This window comes from Podarcis raffonei, chromosome 12 (assembly GCF_027172205.1).
Source record: "Podarcis raffonei isolate rPodRaf1 chromosome 12, rPodRaf1.pri, whole genome shotgun sequence".
NCBI lineage: Eukaryota > Metazoa > Chordata > Lepidosauria > Squamata > Lacertidae > Podarcis > Podarcis raffonei.
The window spans coordinates 22,597,676-22,618,509 of record NC_070613.1 but is presented as its reverse complement, the minus strand read 5'-3'; the positions used below and the strand labels follow the sequence as shown (position 1 = coordinate 22,618,509).

At 50.8% G+C, this 20,834-nt stretch overlaps 1 protein-coding gene across 3 annotated transcripts; it reads left to right on the top strand.

Annotated features, from left to right (window-relative positions):
- Positions 1–1,028: 1,028 nt before the first annotated feature.
- Positions 1,029–11,955, top strand: BMI1 (BMI1 proto-oncogene, polycomb ring finger). 3 transcript variants are annotated; one of them, XM_053409817.1, is made up of 10 exons: positions 1,029–1,392; positions 6,323–6,444; positions 6,810–6,906; positions 7,542–7,597; positions 7,693–7,743; positions 8,014–8,122; positions 8,209–8,254; positions 8,706–8,804; positions 9,473–9,553; positions 9,674–11,955. In XM_053409817.1, the coding sequence occupies exons 2-10, from the start codon at positions 6,333–6,335 to the stop codon at positions 10,001–10,003; spliced, it is 981 nt and encodes a 326-aa protein (XP_053265792.1). In that variant the 5' UTR covers positions 1,029–1,392; positions 6,323–6,332; the 3' UTR covers positions 10,004–11,955. The 3 variants fall into 3 exon arrangements, with proteins under 3 accessions (XP_053265792.1, XP_053265793.1, XP_053265791.1); XM_053409818.1 differs by lacking the exon at positions 1,029–1,392 and adding an exon at positions 1,405–1,535; XM_053409816.1 differs by lacking the exon at positions 1,029–1,392 and adding an exon at positions 1,585–1,861.
- Positions 11,956–20,834: the final 8,879 nt, after the last annotated feature.

Here is a 20,834-nt window from a genome sequence, read left to right as displayed (position 1 = left end):
TCTACAGACGACGCGTGGATCGGATGCCAAGGCGGGAAAATATAAGGAAACGAGGGGCGGAGGTGGAAGCGCAGCGACGCAGCTGCGGGTTAGTTCGCCTTGGCCGCACGTTGCACTTCCGACACCGACGATACCTGAAACGCCTTTGCTGCGCAAGTCTCCTGTCGCGTCGCCAAAGGTCTTGCCCACAGCAGCTTGGGAGCGGCAGGGGGCAATTTTGGGCGCGGGCACCCAAAGAAGGCTGTGGGGCAACGAGGGCGGAGGAGCGCCGCGTCTCGTGCGCGCGGGAGGGAAGCCACCAGACGAGACGCTTCGAGGACAAGGGGACCTTGCTTTGGGCGCCACCTCCAGATATTAAAATGGTGGGCTACGGAGCTGGGGCCACCGTCGTGTGAGGAGGGAGAGGTGGCAGCAGGCGCAAAGAGCGGAGTAGACAGGTTTCGATGAGGGGAATGGACTAAGCCAGAAGGTGGCAAGGTTCAGTTTATTGTGCCCTGGGGCGGGGGGCGGGGTGGGAGACACACACACACAAATCTATATTTAAGGAGTAGATAGATGTCGGTCAGAGAAGGAGCAAATATAGAAAAGAAAGAGGCGATAGCGGGGGGAGGGGAAGCAGAGAAAAAGAGGTTCGTGTGTGTTGCACTTAAGCCAGAAGAAAAGAGAGAGAGATTGCGCGTGTGAAGGTGTACAAAATGTGGGGAAACGAGAAGGAACGGGCAAAGCGACTCTACCAGCGTGGAGTGGGTGTGTTCGGGGGGAAGAAATTGAATAATACATTTTGTGTGTGAGAGAGAGAAGGGGGGGAGGTGGAACAGGCGGCAGCGGCGGCTCAGCAGAGGCAGCAGCAGCAGCAGCGTGAGCGCGGTGGAGAAAAGGAGGACTCGGCGAAGTGTGTGTGGAGCGGAGGGAGGCGGAGGACCAGGCGGAGTGCGGGGAGGGGGAGGGGAGGGGAGGGTGGCGCGCGGGGAGGGGGAGGCGGCCGAGCCGCGGGATTGGGTCACAGGGAGGCTGACGGGCTCCGACTACACCGACACTAATTCCCAGGCCACCCTTAAGGAATGAGGAGCCCCACGTGATCCTGGCGGGGCGGGCGAACTCTGAGCCATTTTGGGGACGGTGTCAGTTTCCACTGTGTGCCTTTCAGCGTTGCATTTTCCACCACCAGCAGCAGCCAGCAGCCAGCAGCCCCCTCCTCGCCCGCCACTCTCCCTCCTCTCCCCTGGCTCCCTCCACAACTATGAAATAATCACAATTATATTTTTTCCCCCTTAAAGGAAAAAAAAAGAGGAGGAGGAGGAGCGGGAAGGAGGGAGGGAGGAAGAGCCTCCCTCTCCGAGGGGCCGAAAAAAAGAAAGAAAAAGCACAGCAGAGGGGGAAAGAGATTGCGAGGCGAGTGGGTGAAGGGGTGGGGGGGAGCCGAGGAAGAAAAGAAAGAGCGCAAGAGACAATGGGCTGGCGGAGGAGGAGAGGCAAACCATCCGGATTAGAAAGATTTTGAGATCCCAGCACTGGAGCTGCGCATTCAGGAGGAGGTGGGGAGAGGCAGAGAGAGGAGGCGAGGGAGAGCGAGGGCTGCGGGGGGGAGGCAGAGCCAACTCCTGGGGCGGCGCAGGGATCCGAGGGCGAGGGAGGGGGCTCGGTGGCGGAGAGGAGCCCGGCTGCGGGGGAGCGAGCATGAGCTGAGCTGAGCGCGGCGGCGGCGGCGGCGGCGGCAGCCCTGCGCTCATTGCAATTGACAGCGTCTGCAGTTCATTTCAAGATGGCCGCTTGGCTCACATTCATTTTCTGCTGAGCGACTTTTAACTTTCATTGTCTTTCGGGGCGGTTCGGATCGTCGCCCGCCGGCTCCTTCTCGCGGGTACGTATCCCCGGGCGCGGCTGCCCGCCGGGGGCCGGGGGGCGGCGGGGCCTGGGAGGCGGTTTCGGGGGGCTGCGAAGGGGCGCCAGCCTTGCTAGGTGTCCCCGGGCTCTCGGGGTGGGGAAAGCGCTGACAGGCTGCTCCATCTCCGCGCTGCCTCCGCGCCCGCGCGCCCTCGCCCTCCGCGCAGGGACCCCGGGAGGCGCGGCGGCGGCGGCGGCGGCCCGTGCACTGGCTGGGGCGACGCCCCCCCTCCGGCGGATTTCGGTTCCTTTCCTCCCTCGGCTCGCCGCTAGCCCCTTCCTGGGCACATGGCCCCGCAGGAGGATATTTCTATTTTCAGCCCCTGCTCGCCGATCTCTCTGGGGCTCCTTTGTTTAAATGCAGATTTCGATTGAACGCGGGCGGTGCATGAAACCTGGCGCTGCCTGGGTCAGGGGACGGCGGCTGCCTGGCCAAGAAGCGCCTCGCAGGGGGTTTCAGGAGCCCCGCAGAGCCCCCATCTTATAGGGATGGGTCCCCCCCAAGGGGGCGATCCCGCCGGGGGGCTGGTCGCGCTCAGGAGGGCTCTCCCAGGAATTTTATTAACTTAAGTTTGGCGGACCCCGGTGTGGGACTGGATGGCTCGTAAGATGGCGGTTCTCGCTCAGCTTGCAGCTGGGCGCTTTTTCTCGTGTGTGCGTAAAATGTTAAAGTTTCTGCGCTTTGGGGACGGGAGGGCAAAGCTGGGAAATTAACTTCGGGGGCACAGGGGTTTCTGCGTTAATGCGAGTTTGCCCTGTGCAGACGGAAGAGATTTGGGGAAGCTGAGGTGCTGGGACTTTGCAGGATCTTCCAGCGCGGCTTTCTTATTCTCTAAGTGGTTTTCTAGCCCCTTGTCCCGCAGTCCTTCCAAGCTGGGTCAAGGCAAGTTTAGGAGCAACGACTTGCTAGTATGCGAAGTGTGATGGTTTTGCTCCTGGCGCGAGAAACCGAGCACACGTCCACCTAACCTAGCTTGGCCTAACCTAGCTTGACAGGAGAGTCCTGGCAAAAAGAGTTCAGGAAATAAGTCGGGGCCATCAAATCCTACGGGTAAAATCCCCCTTTGCCCCCAAACCTGGGAGAGACAGACATGTGGTCAGAACACCTCCATGGCGTTCGTTGAACCTCTAACATTTTTCTTGCCTCCAGAACTCAGGAGCACAAGACGCAGCTAAGTATTGGGGGAGAGTTTGTTTGGAAATGACCCTCCAAGGAGGAGGAACACACTCTGAAAATATAATATGGGGCGGGAGGAGAATGGGATGCGTCCGTATGTGTAAGGGAAGACTTTTGCTGGAAGTTGGCGGATTCTGTGTGTAGCCTCTTAACCTTTAATAAGTTTGGACACCGCGCTGGCTGGGAAGGAACCAGATTTTGTGGTAGCAGGAGACCAGCTGGAGAGTCCCATTTGCTACTTTTAGGAGCTTGGCTCTAAAGGAGGAGGATTTCTGCCACTGAGCACATTAATTTCTTCCCTGGAAGCCGCTTCCCTCCCGCACTTAAAGATGGATTTCAGCCAGATATTGGGAAGAGAGAGCACGGATCTTATTGGCAACACATGTGGGCATACATGCCTTCCAGAATCGGTTTTCAATCGATTGATTGATCGCCATCAGGATTTAGGTCTGTTGCAAGAATTCTAAGGTCTCAAATACATGGCAGGTGAAGGAAGGGCTATCTGCCTGTGTGGCTGTTGGTGCAAAGGGTGCAGCTCTGCTTCATCGAGGCTTACCTGGTCTTTGGGTCGACTCCGCTCCCTTTTCAGCTGGCGGCGCAGATGCTTTGTGCTCATTCACGGGGTACCGTGAGCCTTCATAACTAGGGCTTGCCCCTGTATTTTGAAGTAACCCGCGCATGGCCTCCAAGCTGGCTGTCATAGCAAGCTTCGCCCTCCCCTTGTTTGCACGGTTGAAGACTTGCCTGGCGAGCGAGAGAGCGCCTGGAATAAAATATATTCGCTCGTGTTAAAGGTCAGCGTTTCTTGACTGTATGCACGCCGATCTTAACATAAGGAGGGGGCGGGGAATGAGAAGTTGAAGCTCCCCTCCTGGAGGAGGAGTTGGCGCGTTTGGGAGTGAAATGCTCTTTATGTTTACGCGCGCAGTGCAAACTGTGTGTGAACAGAAAGGGGGGTGCGTGTGCACACGTGTGTGTTGCTGGCGTCTTTCACTGTTGTTCTTCGGTTCAGTTTGCTGGTTTTCAGACCCCGGATTTCAGAGATAGCTTCGACCATGCCCTGGGGAAGAAGGCTAACTTGGGTCATAAATAATATGCGGTTAAGGGAAAGAGCTTCGACCAGAAAAGCTTCACGGCTGTTGGGAGTTTTCTTTCAGTTAGGGAGTCTTTTGTGAAATAAAACGTGTTCGTCTCTTCCGAAAGATTGGGCTGCTTCGGTGGGTCTCAGTGCTGGAGAAGAATTGTAAGGCGGCCGATTAAAACAGCCCCAGTTGTGAGATATTTAGGGTTTCTTTCACGAGTAAAAGGAGGGCAGGAGAGACTGGTTCAGGTCACCTCAAGAAGGAGTCTTCCTCCTGGCTGAGGACATGGAGGGAAATCGCAGGCAAGAAGCCAAGAGCCGAGATCCAAAAACTCCAGGCTGCTCCTTTGTTGATACTGTTGAAGAGATCTTGGAAAATCCGAGCACAATGCATGGGAGCGCCTAGCCTCGCTGCCACCCTCGAGCTTAAGGCCAAGGCTAGCACCTCTGCCCTTCTTCCCTTTGGGGAATGTGTGTGTGTGTGTGTGTGTGTGTGTGTGTGTGTGTGTAAGAGAAACATTTTCCCCTGGTACAGCGTTTGCTTCCCTCTCCCCAGAGAAGGAGCTGCTTGCTTGCTCAGGTTGTCTCTGCTGCTGCCAGTCCCATCTCCTCCTTCCTCCGCGCAACGCGAGGGCTTTTGCTCTTTCCTTGGCCAAGTTCGGCTGGGATTGCGGGCTCTTTGCAGGGAAGGTTTTCGCCTTGGTTGCGAGGGCATTTGCTGAGATCAGGGACCTTAACCTGGGCTCCGGGGCGGCAGGCGCCTTTCCCTCCTGCCCGGCTGTCTCTGGAGCTGGTGGCACTGTAAATTGCTCTGGTTCAGCAACCCCTGGAAATGACACTCGGGCCGCTGTGCTGGTCTGGGACGAGGTGCGGATTCAGATGCGCGACTGGGCTGAGACGGTCCAACTTGGAGCCCCGTCCCGGCGCAGACACGGCTCGTTGGAGAGGGCAGGAAACCGGAGGCTGAGCTGCTGCCGCTTCCTTGCCCGGGCTGAGTCGACGTGGATGGAGGCCCCTGCGAGGAGCTGCCGAAAGGGCCGGGAGGAGCCTCTCTGCTCGGCCTGGCGCACACCCCGGCGCTGGCTCAGGCCGCCCCCGAGGCCTCCCCCTCCAGCGCCGCTCTTGGCCTCCTGCCCGGCCCCTTGGCGGCGGAGGGGAAGGAGAGGAAAGGACCCCTTTCCCGGCCCCCGCCACGCCCCCTGCGCCTTTCCTGAGGCTGCACCCCGCCCCCCCTGCGCACACCCGGGTCCCCTTCTGCCCACCCCCCTCCCCCCTCCCGGGTGCGGCACACCTAGGTCCTCCCAGGACTCTCCCGGGCCACCTTCCTGGGCGCACTTTCTCTCTCCCTCTTTGCTTTCTCCGCCACCCCCTTCTATTCCCTCTTTCTCTCCCCCTCCCCTCCCCTCCCCTCCTCCTGGTGCTGCGCTCCGGGCGGTGGCAGGATGCCAAGTGTAAGTGTAAGTTGCTATAGCAACCCCCTCCAGAGCGCGGTTCCGAAGGCGCCGCCGTCCCGAGCCTGTTGGGCTGGCGGCAGCGAGGCAAGCGGAGCCAGGCCACGCGGGAGAAGCCCAGTTCCGCCGCGGCCCGATCCCCTCCTGCTCCGCCTTGCCCAGCCCCGCCGATGCCCAGCGGCCCTGGTGCCAAGGTGCAAGGAGCAGCTCCCTCCCTCCCCCCTTCTTCTTTCTTCCTCCTCCTCCTCCTCCTCCTCCGCCCCCTCCCCTCCTCCCCCCTCGCCGGAAATGCCCAGGGCAGCGTCCGCAGCTGCACCGGGATCCGGCGCCTCGTCCTCCTCGCCTCTCCCCCGATCGCGATCCTCAGCTCCGGCAAGCGCCGCCGGGGTGCCCTGCTCGCCGCGGGAGAAGGGCCCCGAGAAGCCCCGCACCCGCCGCCGCCGCGCCAGGCCAGGCGGGCAGGTGGGCACTGGGCAGAGCAGCAGCCCCTTCCCTGCGCCCGGGCCTCCCGCTTTGCATTACAGTTCCTGCCTCGCCAGCTTCCCGCCGCCGCCGCCGCCGCCTTCCGAGTTACATTTCCGAGGTTTCTTCTCCTCCTGGAGGAGGGGCGAGCGGGAGGCCGGGGGCTGCCTTGCAAGCCAGGAGGGGTCCGAAGGGGGAGTGGAGGTTGCGTGCGCCTCGGAGACGCTTCCCTCCCGCACTTAAACGGCCCTCCTGTGTGCCTTTCAGAGCTGCAAAAATGCATCGCACCACCCGCATCAAAATCACCGAGCTAAACCCCCACCTCATGTGCGTGCTCTGCGGAGGGTACTTCATCGATGCGACCACCATCATCGAGTGTCTGCACTCCTGTAAGTACCGTCCGGCTTCACACATGCCCTTAGCCCTCCAGGGACGCAGAAAAAGGCTCTGGGCCAGCGACCGCCCACCCCCGCCAGCCTCTGATCCCTCGCAATAAAGGTCCGCTCCCATTTACGTGCGGTTGCCAGTAGCTCCATAGTCTTGTAAACATGCCCTATATATCTTTAAGGGACTCCCACCGGCTCTTTGCAGCTCCTTCGAGATTTGGCCCCCTATCCAAATAATGGTTACCTTTGCTTGGTGGCTCCGGGTTTAGAAAAGTCTCGTTACTTCTTTTAATAGCTGGAAACCTCGCCTTGACCGCTGATCAAAATCTTGCCTCTTCTTTTTTTTCTCTCTCTCTATTTTCTTATAGTTTGTAAGACGTGCATCGTGCGCTACTTGGAGACCAGCAAGTATTGCCCTATTTGCGATGTCCAAGTTCACAAAACCAGACCCCTTTTAAATATAAGGTAGGCGAGAGACAACTGAACTCCTGTCTTTCATTTCAGGTGATAAGTTAAGAGCATAGCGACGCTTGCGCGCTTCTTTGGATTGCCACCTCTTCATCACATGTTGGGATCTGGCTGGAGATGTCAGTTTGCAAACTGAAGTTCATGTGTGAAGGTGGAGCTGGCATTTAAGTCCTGTCTCCTTGAATTCCCGCCAAACCCAAACCCCAGCTTCTTATATGCTTATGGATACGTACTTTATTCTTGCCTTGCCTGACCAAACTGCAAATTATTGTCAGTTCCAGCTAACCCATCCCCCTCATATATTGTGCTGGTGGAGAAAGGCAAAAGTTAGATTCATTTCAGAAGTCCCCTTTGCTGTTTAGGGATGGCATCTCTTGATTAGCTGCATGCATTTTAGACAGTAACACTGTGGCAAGTAGGTTTCCGTAGACAGAATTGTTCCCCACCTAGGCAGATAAGTATCTGGTGTAAAAGACTTCTGTCTAAACCTTTTTTAAATGTTGCAGGAATTTGGGCTGACCATTTGAATCTGTTAGAAAATACTCTTTCTTTGCTTTGGAAAGTGAGGTGCAGTTTGGATTTTAATACTGGCACCCTTCTAAATTTGAGCTTCCTGGGATTTTATATTTCAGATCTGATAAAACTCTCCAAGACATTGTCTACAAGTTAGTGCCAGGCCTTTTCAAAAGTAAGTAAGCCCTTCTTAGATTAAGTGACCACCACAAGCACTATCTTGTATGAAAGGCAGAGTATACTAAATGACAAATGTGTGTTCTCACTCAGATGAAATGAAAAGAAGAAGAGACTTTTACGCTGCTCATCCGTCTGCTGATGGTAAAAGCTTCAATATCTTTCTTTTGTAGACATAAAACTGTCCTCTTACTCAAAAGCTTAGGTTGTTAAAACATTTCCCCATCTATTATTCCCCTAACATTTCAGTGACAAAATACGGCATAATTAATTTAAAGGTTTTTAATACATGCTACAGAGAGTTATCTCCGTATTTGTAGAAATATTCTTAGCTGTGAGAGAGATTCCCCTCTTGATGAGGTTTGTTCTCATTCGAATTTAAAGATGTAAATGACTGTGGAAATTTCTGTGCAGCTGCCAATGGCTCTAATGAAGACAGGGGCGAAGTTGCAGATGAAGACAAAAGGATTATAACAGATGATGAGATAATAAGCTTATCCATAGAGTTCTTCGACCAAAATAGGCAAGTTGTGAACACAATAATTTACTTTTATCTGCACATTCTTAGATAGCTCTTCTTTGTTATAATTGTATCACTCTTCTTCCCAGACTGGAACGGAAAGGAAATAAAGAGAAAGAGAAACCCAAAGAGGAGGTAAATAACTTTTACTTTCTTTGGAATTTAACAGACCCCTTCTTTAGAAACTAGTTTAGATTATTTGTTTGCCCCAGCTAGATTAATAGTTATTTTTATCCCCCTAAAGAAATTAACACTGCAGGCAGCTATTGTACAGACATTTATTGTTTCTTCTTGGCAACTAAAATTAAAAGGGAACTGATTGATGGTCCAAAAACTTTTGTTTCCTTCTAGTTTTCTTTACCCGAATTTTTTTTTGAGAAGGAAACTTGTCATATATTGTAAATAAACCCTGGAAAATTTGTGTTACTACATTTTGACTCTCCTTAATTAACTGTTCTGCATTTTTGTTATTTTGATTTAGCAATTAGCTTATAGTTTCCAGCTATGCTTATGTATCTCTACTACATTTACACTGAATTCTTAACTATATGCATTATTTTTCCCCCTAATCCAACCCCCTTACCAGGTGAATGACAAAAGATATTTGCGCTGCCCTGCAGCTATGACTGTAATGCATCTGAGAAAGTTTCTCAGGAGCAAAATGGACATACCCAATACTTTTCAGGTAATTTTTTTTTATTAAAGGGGTGATAGTGGTAGAAGTTCCACTAAAATCTGGGCTCCTGGCATTTGATTTAAATGAATGCTTTTTACTTTAAAATGTATTGCCACAAACTTACTAAGCAACACAGTGTACCATGTAAGCTAGTAGTTTGCTTTGGTTTATATACATAAAACAAGCTGTTAATGTAGTCCTCTATTTTCAGAAACTGGAGAATCAGATAAGTATCCCCCAGTGTTTTGCTCTGTGCTGTCAGATCATAGGTTGCTTTGTCCTTGAAAGATCAGAGCCGGCGCAGCATTTTAGACAGTCTTTTTCATGCTAAGGTTGCTCAATAAGCCTTTGCCTAATGGCTTTTGCGTCTGGGTTATATATAAAAAAACAGCAATCACCAAAACTCTTAAATGAAAGACTTGAAGTATTGGCTCCTTAAGGGCCGATCAGCAATCCCACTAAAGCCTAGGACTCAGGAAAGCTAAATTCCTCCATCCCAACAAATGTAAGTCTAAGTACCTGGATTTAAATCTTTGGTTTATTTGGGTCAAGGGGCTTAATTCTTACAGTGTCATTTAAATTTGGAGCCAGGTGGATATTTCTTTGGCGTGCACGTTGATGCCGTCGCTTCCTCCCCACCCGCGTAAAACGAAGCTCAATTGCATCTCTCCCCCTAGATCGACGTCATGTATGAAGAGGAGCCCTTGAAGGACTACTACACGCTGATGGATATTGCCTATATTTACACTTGGAGAAGGGTAAATAGTGCAGGGGGGAAGGCTTGGACGCCCCTTCCTTGAGCGAGGGGGCGGACCGATGGGGAAGAAGCGCCTCTTCTGAGGACGCCCTCCTCTTATTTTATTTTATTTTTCTTGCAGAACGGCCCCCTCCCTTTGAAGTACCGGGTGCGACCAACTTGCAAGAGGATGAAGATCGGCTGCCACCAGCAGGATGGGCTGAACCACAGCGGGGAGCTGGAAAGTGACTCTGGGAGCGAGAAGGCGAGCAGCCCCGCGGGAGGCGGCCCGCCGTCCACCTCCTCCTGCTTGCTCAGCCCCGGCACCCCGGTGCAGTCCCCGCACCCCCAGTTCCCGCACATCTCTAGTACTATGAACGGAACCAGCGGCGGCAGCAACCACCACCCCTCCTTCAGCAACAGAGCCCGGAAAGCCTCCGTCAACGGCTCTTCTGCCACGTCTTCGGGCTGATGCGCCGAGCCCTCTGGGACTCCAAAATCTCCACCCTTGTCTCTTTTAGACCTGCTCTGTCCTGTCCCGTCTCCTTCTCTCGGTGCCACTCAGCTTTATAGATGCTATCCCCTCGTGTGACTGTCCTCCGAATTGCTTTAAGAAGTGAGAGGGACGATCAGCGAAACCTCCCACACGAACCTTAGATATGGGAACTTTTGGATATTAAAACGAACCTCGGGCTGTTGTGAAAACAGGGGGATTTGAGCTATGAGCGTCTCCTATGGACCGTGGATTTAGAAAGAGGAGAAGGAGGTTTTTCTTAAGGACTAGCGACGCTATAAACCTGGATAAACTATAGAGGAAGAGGAATGCTTTTTGGTTTTTGCCACATCCTTCGTGGTTTGGACGGGATTCTCTGGAAAATGGATGCATATCAATAATGGGATCTAGTTTTTTTGCTAATCCAGACTAACTTCTACGTTTAACATCTCCGTTGTTAATCGTTATTTCACTGTTTTGTAAAACTGCGGAAAGCAAGTGGATTTCCCCGCCACCCCACATCTTAATATTCTTCAACAAAACCGGATTGGAGAAAAAAACGCATAGAAGAACTATGCATCAATGTAGCCATGTCACTGTGAACAACAATTTCCTGCTTTATTAGCCAGTTTTATTTTCTTTGAATTTCTTTTTTTTTTTTTAAAGTGTTTCACCCATAACTTGCCTACTGCAACACAGAAAGGATTTAAGAACCGGGGGAAGGAGGGGGGGCGAGAAAAGAAAAAACACAGAACAAGGGAAAAAAAATACTATTTCACTTTTTACAACCTGTATGCCTGAAGGCGGGTATTGCCGTTTATTTTACTGGCTTGTTTAAAGAAGGAAAAACAAACGAGGGGGTTGGGAATCACACTTTTTGGAGGGTAAGAATCAGGTGGCATTTTGCATTTGTGCAACATTGCCACGTTCTTATTTGACAAAACAGGAAGCAGTATTGTATGATATATTTATAAATATTATAAAGAGAATATTGTGTTTCTCGCCCTCTCGACGCGGTGGTTCCGTTTCCCTGGCTAGCTCGGCCCTTGGTGACGCCTCTTCTTAGCTCCTTGCTGACGAAGCCGATCCTGTACCAGCTTTCCCCCCTAGTGACGCCTGAAGGCTGCGGGGTCGCCGGGAGCAAGCTCAAGCCGCGGTTAACCCGGAAGCAATTGGCCATCTCGAAAGGGTTTTACGGGCTTTGTCTTGGTTCCAAGTAGTATTTCGTTTCATTTCTTACTTTTTACAGAATGTGATTTATTGTTCCAACGGTGCAGTGGGAAAGGATTCAGGAGAGCAGGAGGCGACGCCAGGAACAGGAGGGCGCATTAAATATTTCATTAAATTTTATTATTTGGTGTGATGGGTTTGTGTTTCCACCCTTAAAATATATAAAAAAGCACAGGAAATCACACAAGAAGCCATAAGATATGCGGGAATCTATTTGATTAAGTTGTTCTTTCTTAAGAAATCAGCAAGTTGCTGGATGAAGGCTTTTAGTCTAAATTTGTTTTAATATATATATCTGTATGTATGTATATGGTACAGTACTAATTTGGTTAAAAATGAACAGGTACTCTGATATTTCCAATAAGCTGCGGGGAATCCCTTCTTCAAGGCGGGCCTCTGAAGGCGTTGCGTTTGGGAAAAGAAGGACTGTTTTAAAAGTTAAGCGTTGTGAAGAGCCCCCAAATACTTTTCAGTTTGTGCTTTGCTTTTGGTCAAACGTTGTGTGTGTGTGTGTGTGTGCGTGTGTGTTCTTCACTCACCAGTTACGCATTCGTGAGGGTGGTTATCCTATATGACTATTGTTTTCATGTTTGTACGGGGAAATTGTAGCTAAACATTTCATTGTCTCCAGTCTGCGAAAGAAGCACAAATTCTATTGCTTTGTCTTGCTTACGGTCATTAAATCATTACTTTTGCATATACCCCGTTGCTACTTCTTGTGAAGTTATATAGTCAATGTTTAAGGGTATTATTAACTTTCGAATGCCTCCAAAAAGAGATCCGGAGATCATGTTCACCGGATTTAACACTTAAAGTTTAACATTCATCTTAACGAAATGGAACTTGCAACTTATGAAGCTTGCAGTCCTATACACACTTTTTCCAGGGAGATAGCGCCAAAGATTAATGGAAAGCAAAGATATTTCCTTCCTTCCTGGTAAAAGTAGTTTGGATTGGGTTGTGAGCGATTGTAGTCCTTCAGCTGCTAATGTAAATGTGATACATACACTTTGAAGTAATGTCTCTTTCAGACTAATTCTTTTTTCGCGATAGACGTAGTCACAAGCACAAATTCAGTTTTAGGTAGCCGAATAATTTTTTAGTTGGGCAGATCAAACCAATCCAAAAAGAGATTCTAAAAGGGGAAAATGCGTGTTTCCAATGATGATATAAGATACAGTTTGACAGAATAAGGTTCCTCTCATGAATCAGAACAGCTTCCAGGGAAAACACATAGACACACACATCCCTGTTCCCTTATTGTTTCACAATAAAGTATCTTAGAGAGGTAAATTAGGTCTAAATTCATGCACATGAATTAACTCACATACAGTCAATAGACTGTATTAGTCGCTTCTGTCAGAATTCCATCTCACTAACAGTGAAAGGAATTAAAGCAGCTGTGTTCTAACAAGTCTTTTTCCTGCTTTGGATTAGTTCTGAGAAAATCCTCAACTGACTGTTTTTCAAAGGAGAAAAAAGGTAAAAAAATGACTTAAACCAACTATAAGAAGATCGAATAATTATCACAAAGGCCAATGTTGAACCCAAAGTTCTGAACTGCAGATAAATCAAACCAAGTTTGCGCAATTTGGTTCCAGTTCAATCACGGCAAACGCTGCTATATTTTGAAACTGAACTGATACTGTATTGGTATTGCTAATTCTGCGAAAATAAGTGTGGGTTGATTGCATACACCAGACAAGCACGTTTAACTGGGAGCGAGTCCCATTCATTTCAATGAAACGTGCTTCCATCGCAGTGCTTTGAGGGTCACTGCCTGAACCTGCCCTCTCGCCGGGTTACTGGAGTCATGGTGAACATTTTATCTTCCTTTTATACCGTGAGTACACCTTAAGAAAAAGAACACGGTTTTGAAAGGATTTCCAGATGGGTGCCTGATCGTGGTGGCTGCTGAAACACCGACGGAGAGTCTAAGAAGAAGACTTCAGAGTTTTATTATGACATAATAAGCTATGAACTTTCGTGGAGTAACGTCGGTTTCATCAGAAGCAAGTGGATGACGTGGATTCTGTTCCACACAAGCTCATTGTGGCACAATAAATGTGCTAGCCTTTCAAGTCGTCACAAACCTCTTAGTTGTTCTTCCTTTTAATAATTTTTGAGATGGCTGTAAAAGCAGGTGATTACTGCTGCCTCCCGGATCCTAAGAGCGATCACGCGGAACTCTCATTTGATATTGTAATCCGCCTTGTGATCCTCGGATGAAGGACGGTTTAATAATAATAATAATAATAATAATAATAATAATAATAATAATAATACAAACAGGATGGGATTAACTGTATTAGTAGCGGTTAGGATCGCGCTACTTTCCATCCAAGTCTATTATTAATCTTCTTGGATTTCCCAAGGTTTTCTCAGGACGCCCCAACACGCAGGTGATGGGCGGGGGGACGGGACTTGTTTATACCTGATGAGGTGCAGTATAACTTTACCCTTGTGCAAGACTGCAGTCCTATCCTCACTTACCTCAGAGTAATCCCCATTGAACTCAGTGGAACTTACTTCTGAGCAAACATGCATCTGGTGGCCCTGTAAGCCTGTTTCTCAGAATACAAACTCCAATGCTGTGTTAAACTGTTGGGAGTAATAACAGTTTAAAAGGGAATCCAAGAAGCAAAGAGAATTCCACCCTGCATCGCTCACTGACTTGCCCTACATACAAAAGGTTTCCAAGCCGAGGGAGCTCTAAAAGCGAACAGCGGCTGCGCAATTCATTGCTGGCTTTCCCAAAACGGAGGGCTGGTTTTACTTTGAGTAAACCTACGAACTGAAGCACAGTAACGCATGCTAGCTTGGAAGGCATCAGTGCTGCACAATATTCAGAGAGGGAAAGGAAGCCAGTCCTGAACCGTGTGTCTTATCTAAGTGTTTCTGAACATGTGCAGAGTGTATTTCACTTCACCAATGAGTAAAGCCCCACACCTCCGAGTTCAGTGGGGGCCGCAGGCCATACTGCTCAGAACTTAGGACTTGCAGGCCTGGAGCCTCTGGCCTCTTTTTTGGACCTTAAGCTTCAACCTTGACTGTTCTTGGCGACGTCTTATTTTTCTCCGTAAAACAGGCGCAGCAAAGATCTGGTCGTTTGAAGACCGGCGTGGTTGTTTCAAGAACTATGAAGACCGCACATTAAACGCGCTTTATAAACTAGGAAGAAGAATCTGTCCTACGAAATACAAATAGGTTCCCCTTGCGAAAGAGAGTTTGCTTCCTCCGATATTGGGCTGCAATGTTACAAGGCTCTATTAGCACCACCACCCCTTCGGATTGGGACTCAGCCGTCGCGCCGTCGCGCCATCGCACCGGCCAGGCTTTTAGCTGGCGTCCCACTTGGACAGTAATGCGGAGCTTTTCCGATAGATCCGGAAAAGCGAGGAGAGAGCTGCTTATTAATCATCGGACCGGCGGGAGAACTAACGACCAGAGAACGCGCGCAACGTTCCCCCTTCCCTCGCGGATGCTTCTGCTTCGTTCTGTTCTTTCGGGGATTCGTGCGGTTGCCCAGTCCGACTTGTCCAGACGTTTCCCCACCCCCACCCCACCCACCCCGTTTACACGCAGGAGATTCTCTGCGGCGAGGATTTACAATTCACTTTAGAAGGTGGATCTGTGAAAGAGATCCTGTATCTGTAGCTCGCCACTGGGATCCTTGAATCTTGTTGATACACGTACACGAGTTCTCTCCTTCGTGCGTTATTTGCGTTGCTTCCCCAAATTCCAACCACCACCTCTGAACTCGCTTTCCGCACGGAAGAATGGAAGAAGGAGCTCACTTTGCTTGCAGTTCCGAGTTCAGCCACCAGCCGAACCCGGGCAGGAATTCGGCTGTCTGAGTCTGGTGCCAGCACCCAGGGCAAGCTGAGCGAGGCGCAGCTCGGCCACTTAGCTGCTTCTTCTGCCAACCTTGGGACGGTTTCACTCTTTCGACGTGAGCTTCAAGCGTCTGCTCCGCGAAGACTGTCGATCTCTCTCGTTTGCGCTGTCAATTCGCAACGCAAACTCGCTCCTACGCTGGATGCCTTCAGGCTGCTTACCTGGGAGTTAAGCCCTGCTTGAATTCGACAGGAGTTACTTCCGAGCTGTTTGTTTTATTATTACCTTCCCTCTGTCTCTTTTCAGTTCCCCGCGCGGATTGCCGTCTGAAACCGAGCAGGAGGCGGCTTCAAGCCGTGTGCTTCCAAGAGGCACTTAATCCAGCAAGCAAGATCTGTGCGTCCTCCCTCCTCATCTCGGGGTGCTTCTGGGCGTACCAGTCGCATCCTCCGACCTCGCTGGACCTTGAGGTGCCAACACTCAGCCGCTATCCTCCAGCAAAAGGCTGGGAGGGAGAGCAAAGGTGGATGCAACCGCCTACGCTGCAAAGAAGCCCAAGAGAGGAGAACGGGATCCCGGCTCTATTTATTATTTTTCGAGAGAGAGAGAGAGAGAAAGGCGAATATGGCCAAAGAAAGGAAGGAGACATCAAAGGAACGGGAAGGCATTAGGAAGGAACGGAATAAAAAGACAAGAAGGCTGTTTGCTCCACTCACCAAGGAGTAAACCCCATTGAATTAAGCAGCGTTTCCTTCTGAGTAGGCATGCTTAAGGCTTGCGCTGCAACTCAACCATAGCGCTGTGCTTCGGAGAGTGCGCCCCATCCAAGTGTGCATAGGATTGCAAGCCTAGTCGCCCTTTCTTTCCCCGCTGGATGAAGCCGCAGCAGCAGCAGCTGGAGGAGGAGGAGGAGGAACAAGAGGCGTTTCCACCGAATGGGAAAGAAACGGATTCTCTCCAGTGATCCCCTTCCTGTTGCTGCTCCCCACTTCGCTTTGCAAAAGAGCCCCGCTTTGGAGAGGCTCCCCGGGGCTCCTGGGCGTAGCCAGGATCTTGGGGGGGGGGGGAGGCAGAACCTCAGTTTGCTATGCATGTTTATGTATTTTTATTGATTTAGCGGGGGGCAGCTGCCCCTCTCTGCCCGCCCCCCCTTGGCTGCGCCCATGCCGGGTCTCCCCAGGTCCTTGGCTCCTCTTTTCGCTTTTCCAGGCGTGCGAAGAAGGGAGCTCGAGACAGAAATGCCCGCGGCCTCTCGCTCCCCTTCCCCGCCTCCCTCCCTCGGGTCGGAGAAGGCAGCTCAGCCGCTCTACCTCCGCGCCTCTGAGAAGCAGGAGCCATCTTGCGCCTGCGCACTCGGCCGCAGCCCAGCTCCCCGCCCCCATTGGGCGCCCTCCCGCCGCCAAATTTCGAAACTGGATCGAGGCGCTGCTGCCTGGCGGGAAGCGGACCCGGAGTGGGGTGGGGGAGGCCTGTGAGGTGGCCCGGGGAGATATCAGAGAGGGCAGACAGCGGGGTGGATTCTGGTTTTCTGGCAGCTGTGTCATCCCGCCAGGCTTCCCCCCCCCACCTTAGAAATGAAGCCAACTCCGCTTCTCAAACCAACCCGGATTGACAAATGAGGTTAAACTTCAAAGCAACAGCAACCCTTCCAGTGGAGAGTCGAAGTTTTACAGCTAATACAAGACAAGAGGAGATGGGGCCAAGTCAGAATTCCCAGGTGTAAAGAGAAGGGGTAAGGTTAAACCCAGTCCGGGTTTGAATTCGAAGTATAGACTAGGGCCTGCCAAATAATAATAATAATAATAATAATAATAATAATAATAATAATAATAATAATAATAATAAATTCTACCATTCCAAATAAATTTACTAAGGAGCAAGGCCTCTGGCCTCTGTGTCCAATGGAATTTACTTCTGAGTAACTGTCTTTAGCATTGCGGTGTAAGCCTCTCTTAGGAAAGAGGGCCAGGGAGCGATCCTGTGCGCGGCTCCTTGGGAGTCCTCTCCTCCATCGGCATCTCTAGAGCTGCCCTGCGAAAGTACTTGCGCCCCACGAAGCGAACTTGCCCCTAAAATCAGCACAGCTTCAAGGAAACGGGAGTCTCTGCTGCAGGGATGGCTTCGACCACAAACCCTACTTAGCAATTGCTGTCACAGGCAAAAGCTACGACCGTGGACAAATAAGCTGCATTTGGAAGACTAGCAATTCTCTTTCTCTCCATCCCCTTCCTTCTATGGACAGATCTGCCTTTTAGCTATTTTTCTCTCGCCGCTTCCAAATAATGGTGGCCACTTACGGCTAGCACCGCTTTGCCACCCAGCTGGGGCTGCCAGGATCATCTCCCTTTTCGTGGCGGACTTACAAGGTGAGCTGAGGCGTCTGCCGCTGACAAGCAAGGCACACATCACCTTCCAGTGGAGTACGGCCCATTCAGTCCTTTTCCCTCTCGGATTGCAGGGCCGAGGAGGAGGGAGGCGTGGCCCTCCGGATGTTGCTGGACTACAAGTCTCATCAGAGCTGACCACTGGCCATGCTGGCCGGGGCTGGTGGGAGCTGGTGTCCATCATCGCCTGGAGGCCCACAAACGCCTCACCTCTCTGATCTGCCAAGCCTCGGCTCAATATATTGCTCCCCTGTAGCTGCAAAGGGGCGCGGAAATGATGGCATTCCTACTATTTCCACCCAGGTCCAAGCAAATTGCCCTCCACCTGGAGAACAACTTTTCACAGCAACCCTTGTTCCAAAACCACGTTGGTCCGTCAGGCACACAGGGCACCAGGCACACATATTTAGGTATTATTACTATTAATTAATAATTTCATTATTATCTGAAACCCAGCCATATTGTGCTAGCATTTTCCCTCCTACCGCCAGCCGGATTCTCTTCCGATTTAGGTTTAGGATCCGAGAGGAGAAGGCAAGAAAGGTCGCCCTCACGGTGGAAGAGGAGGGAAATCTGTCCGTCGAGAACAAATTTGCGCGGGGTCAAAACATCAGATCTAGATCTCCTGGCTTGCTTCAGCCTTCCTGCCTTCAGGTTCTCGAGAAGCGCTTCAAAAACTCAGGGAAAGCCCAGGAAGTTCCCTGCTTCGTCTGCCAGGAAATTCTCCCCGCTCCCAGATGGGAAGGAAAAGCTCTGTAGTCTTTCGGCGTTTGGAGCTGCTCAGATGCGCATCTCCTTCGTGAGTGACAGCGCAGGTCCGTCGCTTTGCGAAGCGTCCCCTGGGAACCCATTAACTGCTCCAGCGCCGCGCGAGAACGCGCTCCAGTCTAAGGTGGGTTCCTGAGCTCTTTGGTGAGACCCAGTTGAAGCAAACGGACCTGCAAAGTTAAGGATTTATTGTTGTTGTTGTTGTTGTTGTTGTTTGGTCGTGTCCGACTCTTCGTGACCCCATGGACCAGAGCACGCCAGGCACTCCTGTCTTCCACTGCCTCCCGCAGTTTGGTCAAACTCATGCTGGTAGCTTCGAGAACACTATCCAACCATCTCGTCCTCTGTCGTCCCCTTCTCCTTGTGCCCTCTATCTTTCCCAACATCAGGGTCTTTTCCAGGGAGCCTTCTCTTCTCATGAGGTGGCCAAAGTATTGCAGCCTCAGCTTCAGGATCTGTCCTTCCAGTGAGCACCCAGGGCTGATTTCCTTAAGAATGGAGAGGTTTGATCTTCTTGCAGTCCATGTTTATTATTATTTATTTTTACATTTATAGACCACCTTTTTTCTTCCCAGGAGCTCGAGGTGGTGCACATGGTTCTTCTGCTCCTTCCCATTTCATCCTCACGACATCCCTGTGAGGGAGGTTAGGCTAAGAGATGGTGACTGGCCCGAGGTCGCCCAAGTGTGCTTCATGGCTGAGCAGATAGGCAAACCCTGGTCTCCCAGGTCCTAGTCCAACACTCTAACGAATTAGAGTCTAACCATTAGGCTAGAGTGGATCCTCGAATGGGGGCACTGCTTAGCCCCGGAACCCTGTCAGGGCTACAGCCCCCGGACCTTTTGAAGAAGAGGATCCTTCCCCCATCCTCTTCTGGATGGTTCTTGCGCGGGAAGTCAAGGCGATAATCGTTTCGCGGCTTGAAGATGTGAAGAAGCAACGCGGATCACTTTTCCTATTGTATTTCGATCCGTTGATAGTACTACCGGAGAAGTTGGGCAAGCTTTAAATCTGCGGGTGGGGAGCTGAGGGTGCTCAGATGGAGAAGACTGTCCTTCCGCCTTTCATAGTTGCAAATTTCAGAAGGCAGAGCTTAAGTGGCAACATAATTAAAGGTGTAAGAGCCCTGTCTTTGGCCACCCTAGTAGGATAAACAGTATAATAAAACTGTACAGAGCCGGGGTTCCCACGCTGGTGCTCAATTCATCCATTGGAGCTCAGTCCCATTCGATTTCAGTAGGGCACCCATTGTGCGTGGTGGCTATACCAAAATCCGGTGGGGTGTAGTGGACAAAATATTGGGCTAAAGACCTCGAGCGAATCCCCTCCTCGGTCAGAAATTTGATTGGCTGATCTTGGGCTAGTCCCACTCTCTCAGCCTAAACAACCTCACAGGGTTGTTGTGAAGATTAAAAATAAAAATAAAAATGAAGGCATGGCAATACTCCGAAAGGTAAGGGTGGATAGAAACAGCATCCATCACCAGAACCTTGTTTGTAGCTTTCGAAGAGCTCGGCGTTGTTGAAGGGGAACGGCTAGCAGTCCCAGGATGGAGAGAAATGCTCTTTTCTTCTCAGGTTTTGACCTTTTGCGGAGAGGAGCCATCAGTGACATTTCCTTCAGCGCTGACATTTTGAACTTTCACCACTTCTCTGTTGGGCCTCGCTGTAAATGGCAAGCAGGATCCGCGTCGGACGGAGGAGGGAGCAGCGCAGCGGCCGCCCCGGCCTCCTTAGGGGCTGCCAGAGCCTCCCAGACCGGCGAGGTGGGAATGTGGATCCGGGCGAGCCTTCCAAATGCTACACTTCTGCAACTCTGTGCAAACTTCCTAGGCCTAGGGACTAAGTCCCACTGGGCTCAACTGGCATTACTTCCGAGTAAATCGGCAGAGTAACGGGCTCTGCGTCTCGCCTTGGTTTCTCTCCTCCTGAGGTCTACCAAGGGTCTTCCTTTATTTATTTAGGGAGCAATCCTGTATTCGCTTTCCTGAGCATTAATACCTATGAGATTAAATAAGAGTTACATTGAGCAGACGTGTATAAAAGGACTCTGTGACTTGCTTTATTTTCAGCACCGATGCCTTTCTAACAAACATCCAAATCAGCTTAGAACCAGAAAGACAACATACACACGCCTCCTTTTCAGCCTCATTTGTTAGAAAGGCTGGTAAGCAGCATCGGCGTAGCCAGGATTTGGGGGGGGGGGAGGCAGAACCTCAGTTAGCTATGTACTTTTTATTGATTTTTATTGATTTAGAGGGCAGCTGCCCCTCTCTGCCCCCCCCCGCTACGTCCATGGTAAGCAGTAAAGAGAGAGGCGTGGGTACGGGGGCCGACAGAGCCTGGGCTAAGGCCTCACCCGAGGCACTCAAGGGCTCCCTTATGAGCAAAGGAACTTCGCCAATATGTTCTGAAATAATAAAAAACCTACTCTGGAGATATATACATTATCTTGATGGTTTTGTTTCTCTTATTGTAAGCCGCCTTGTGAGGGAGGCTTACCCCGAGAGGCTACCTAACTAAAATAAAATTCACGAACTAACTAGAATAAAATTAATGGACAAACTAAATAAATCGTCCACCTCCCCTCAA

Excerpts from the sequence above, each read along its gene's own strand:
- BMI1 (XM_053409817.1), top strand. The coding sequence starts at position 6,333 with ATGCATCGCACCACCCGCATCAAAATCACCGAGCTAAACCCCCACCTC. Across the intron at positions 7,598-7,692 it reads AGTGCCAGGCCTTTTCAAAA|ATGAAATGAAAAGAAGAAGA; the intron begins GTAAGTAAGCCC and ends GTTCTCACTCAG. Across the intron at positions 9,554-9,673 it reads ATATTTACACTTGGAGAAGG|AACGGCCCCCTCCCTTTGAA; the intron begins GTAAATAGTGCA and ends TTTTTCTTGCAG.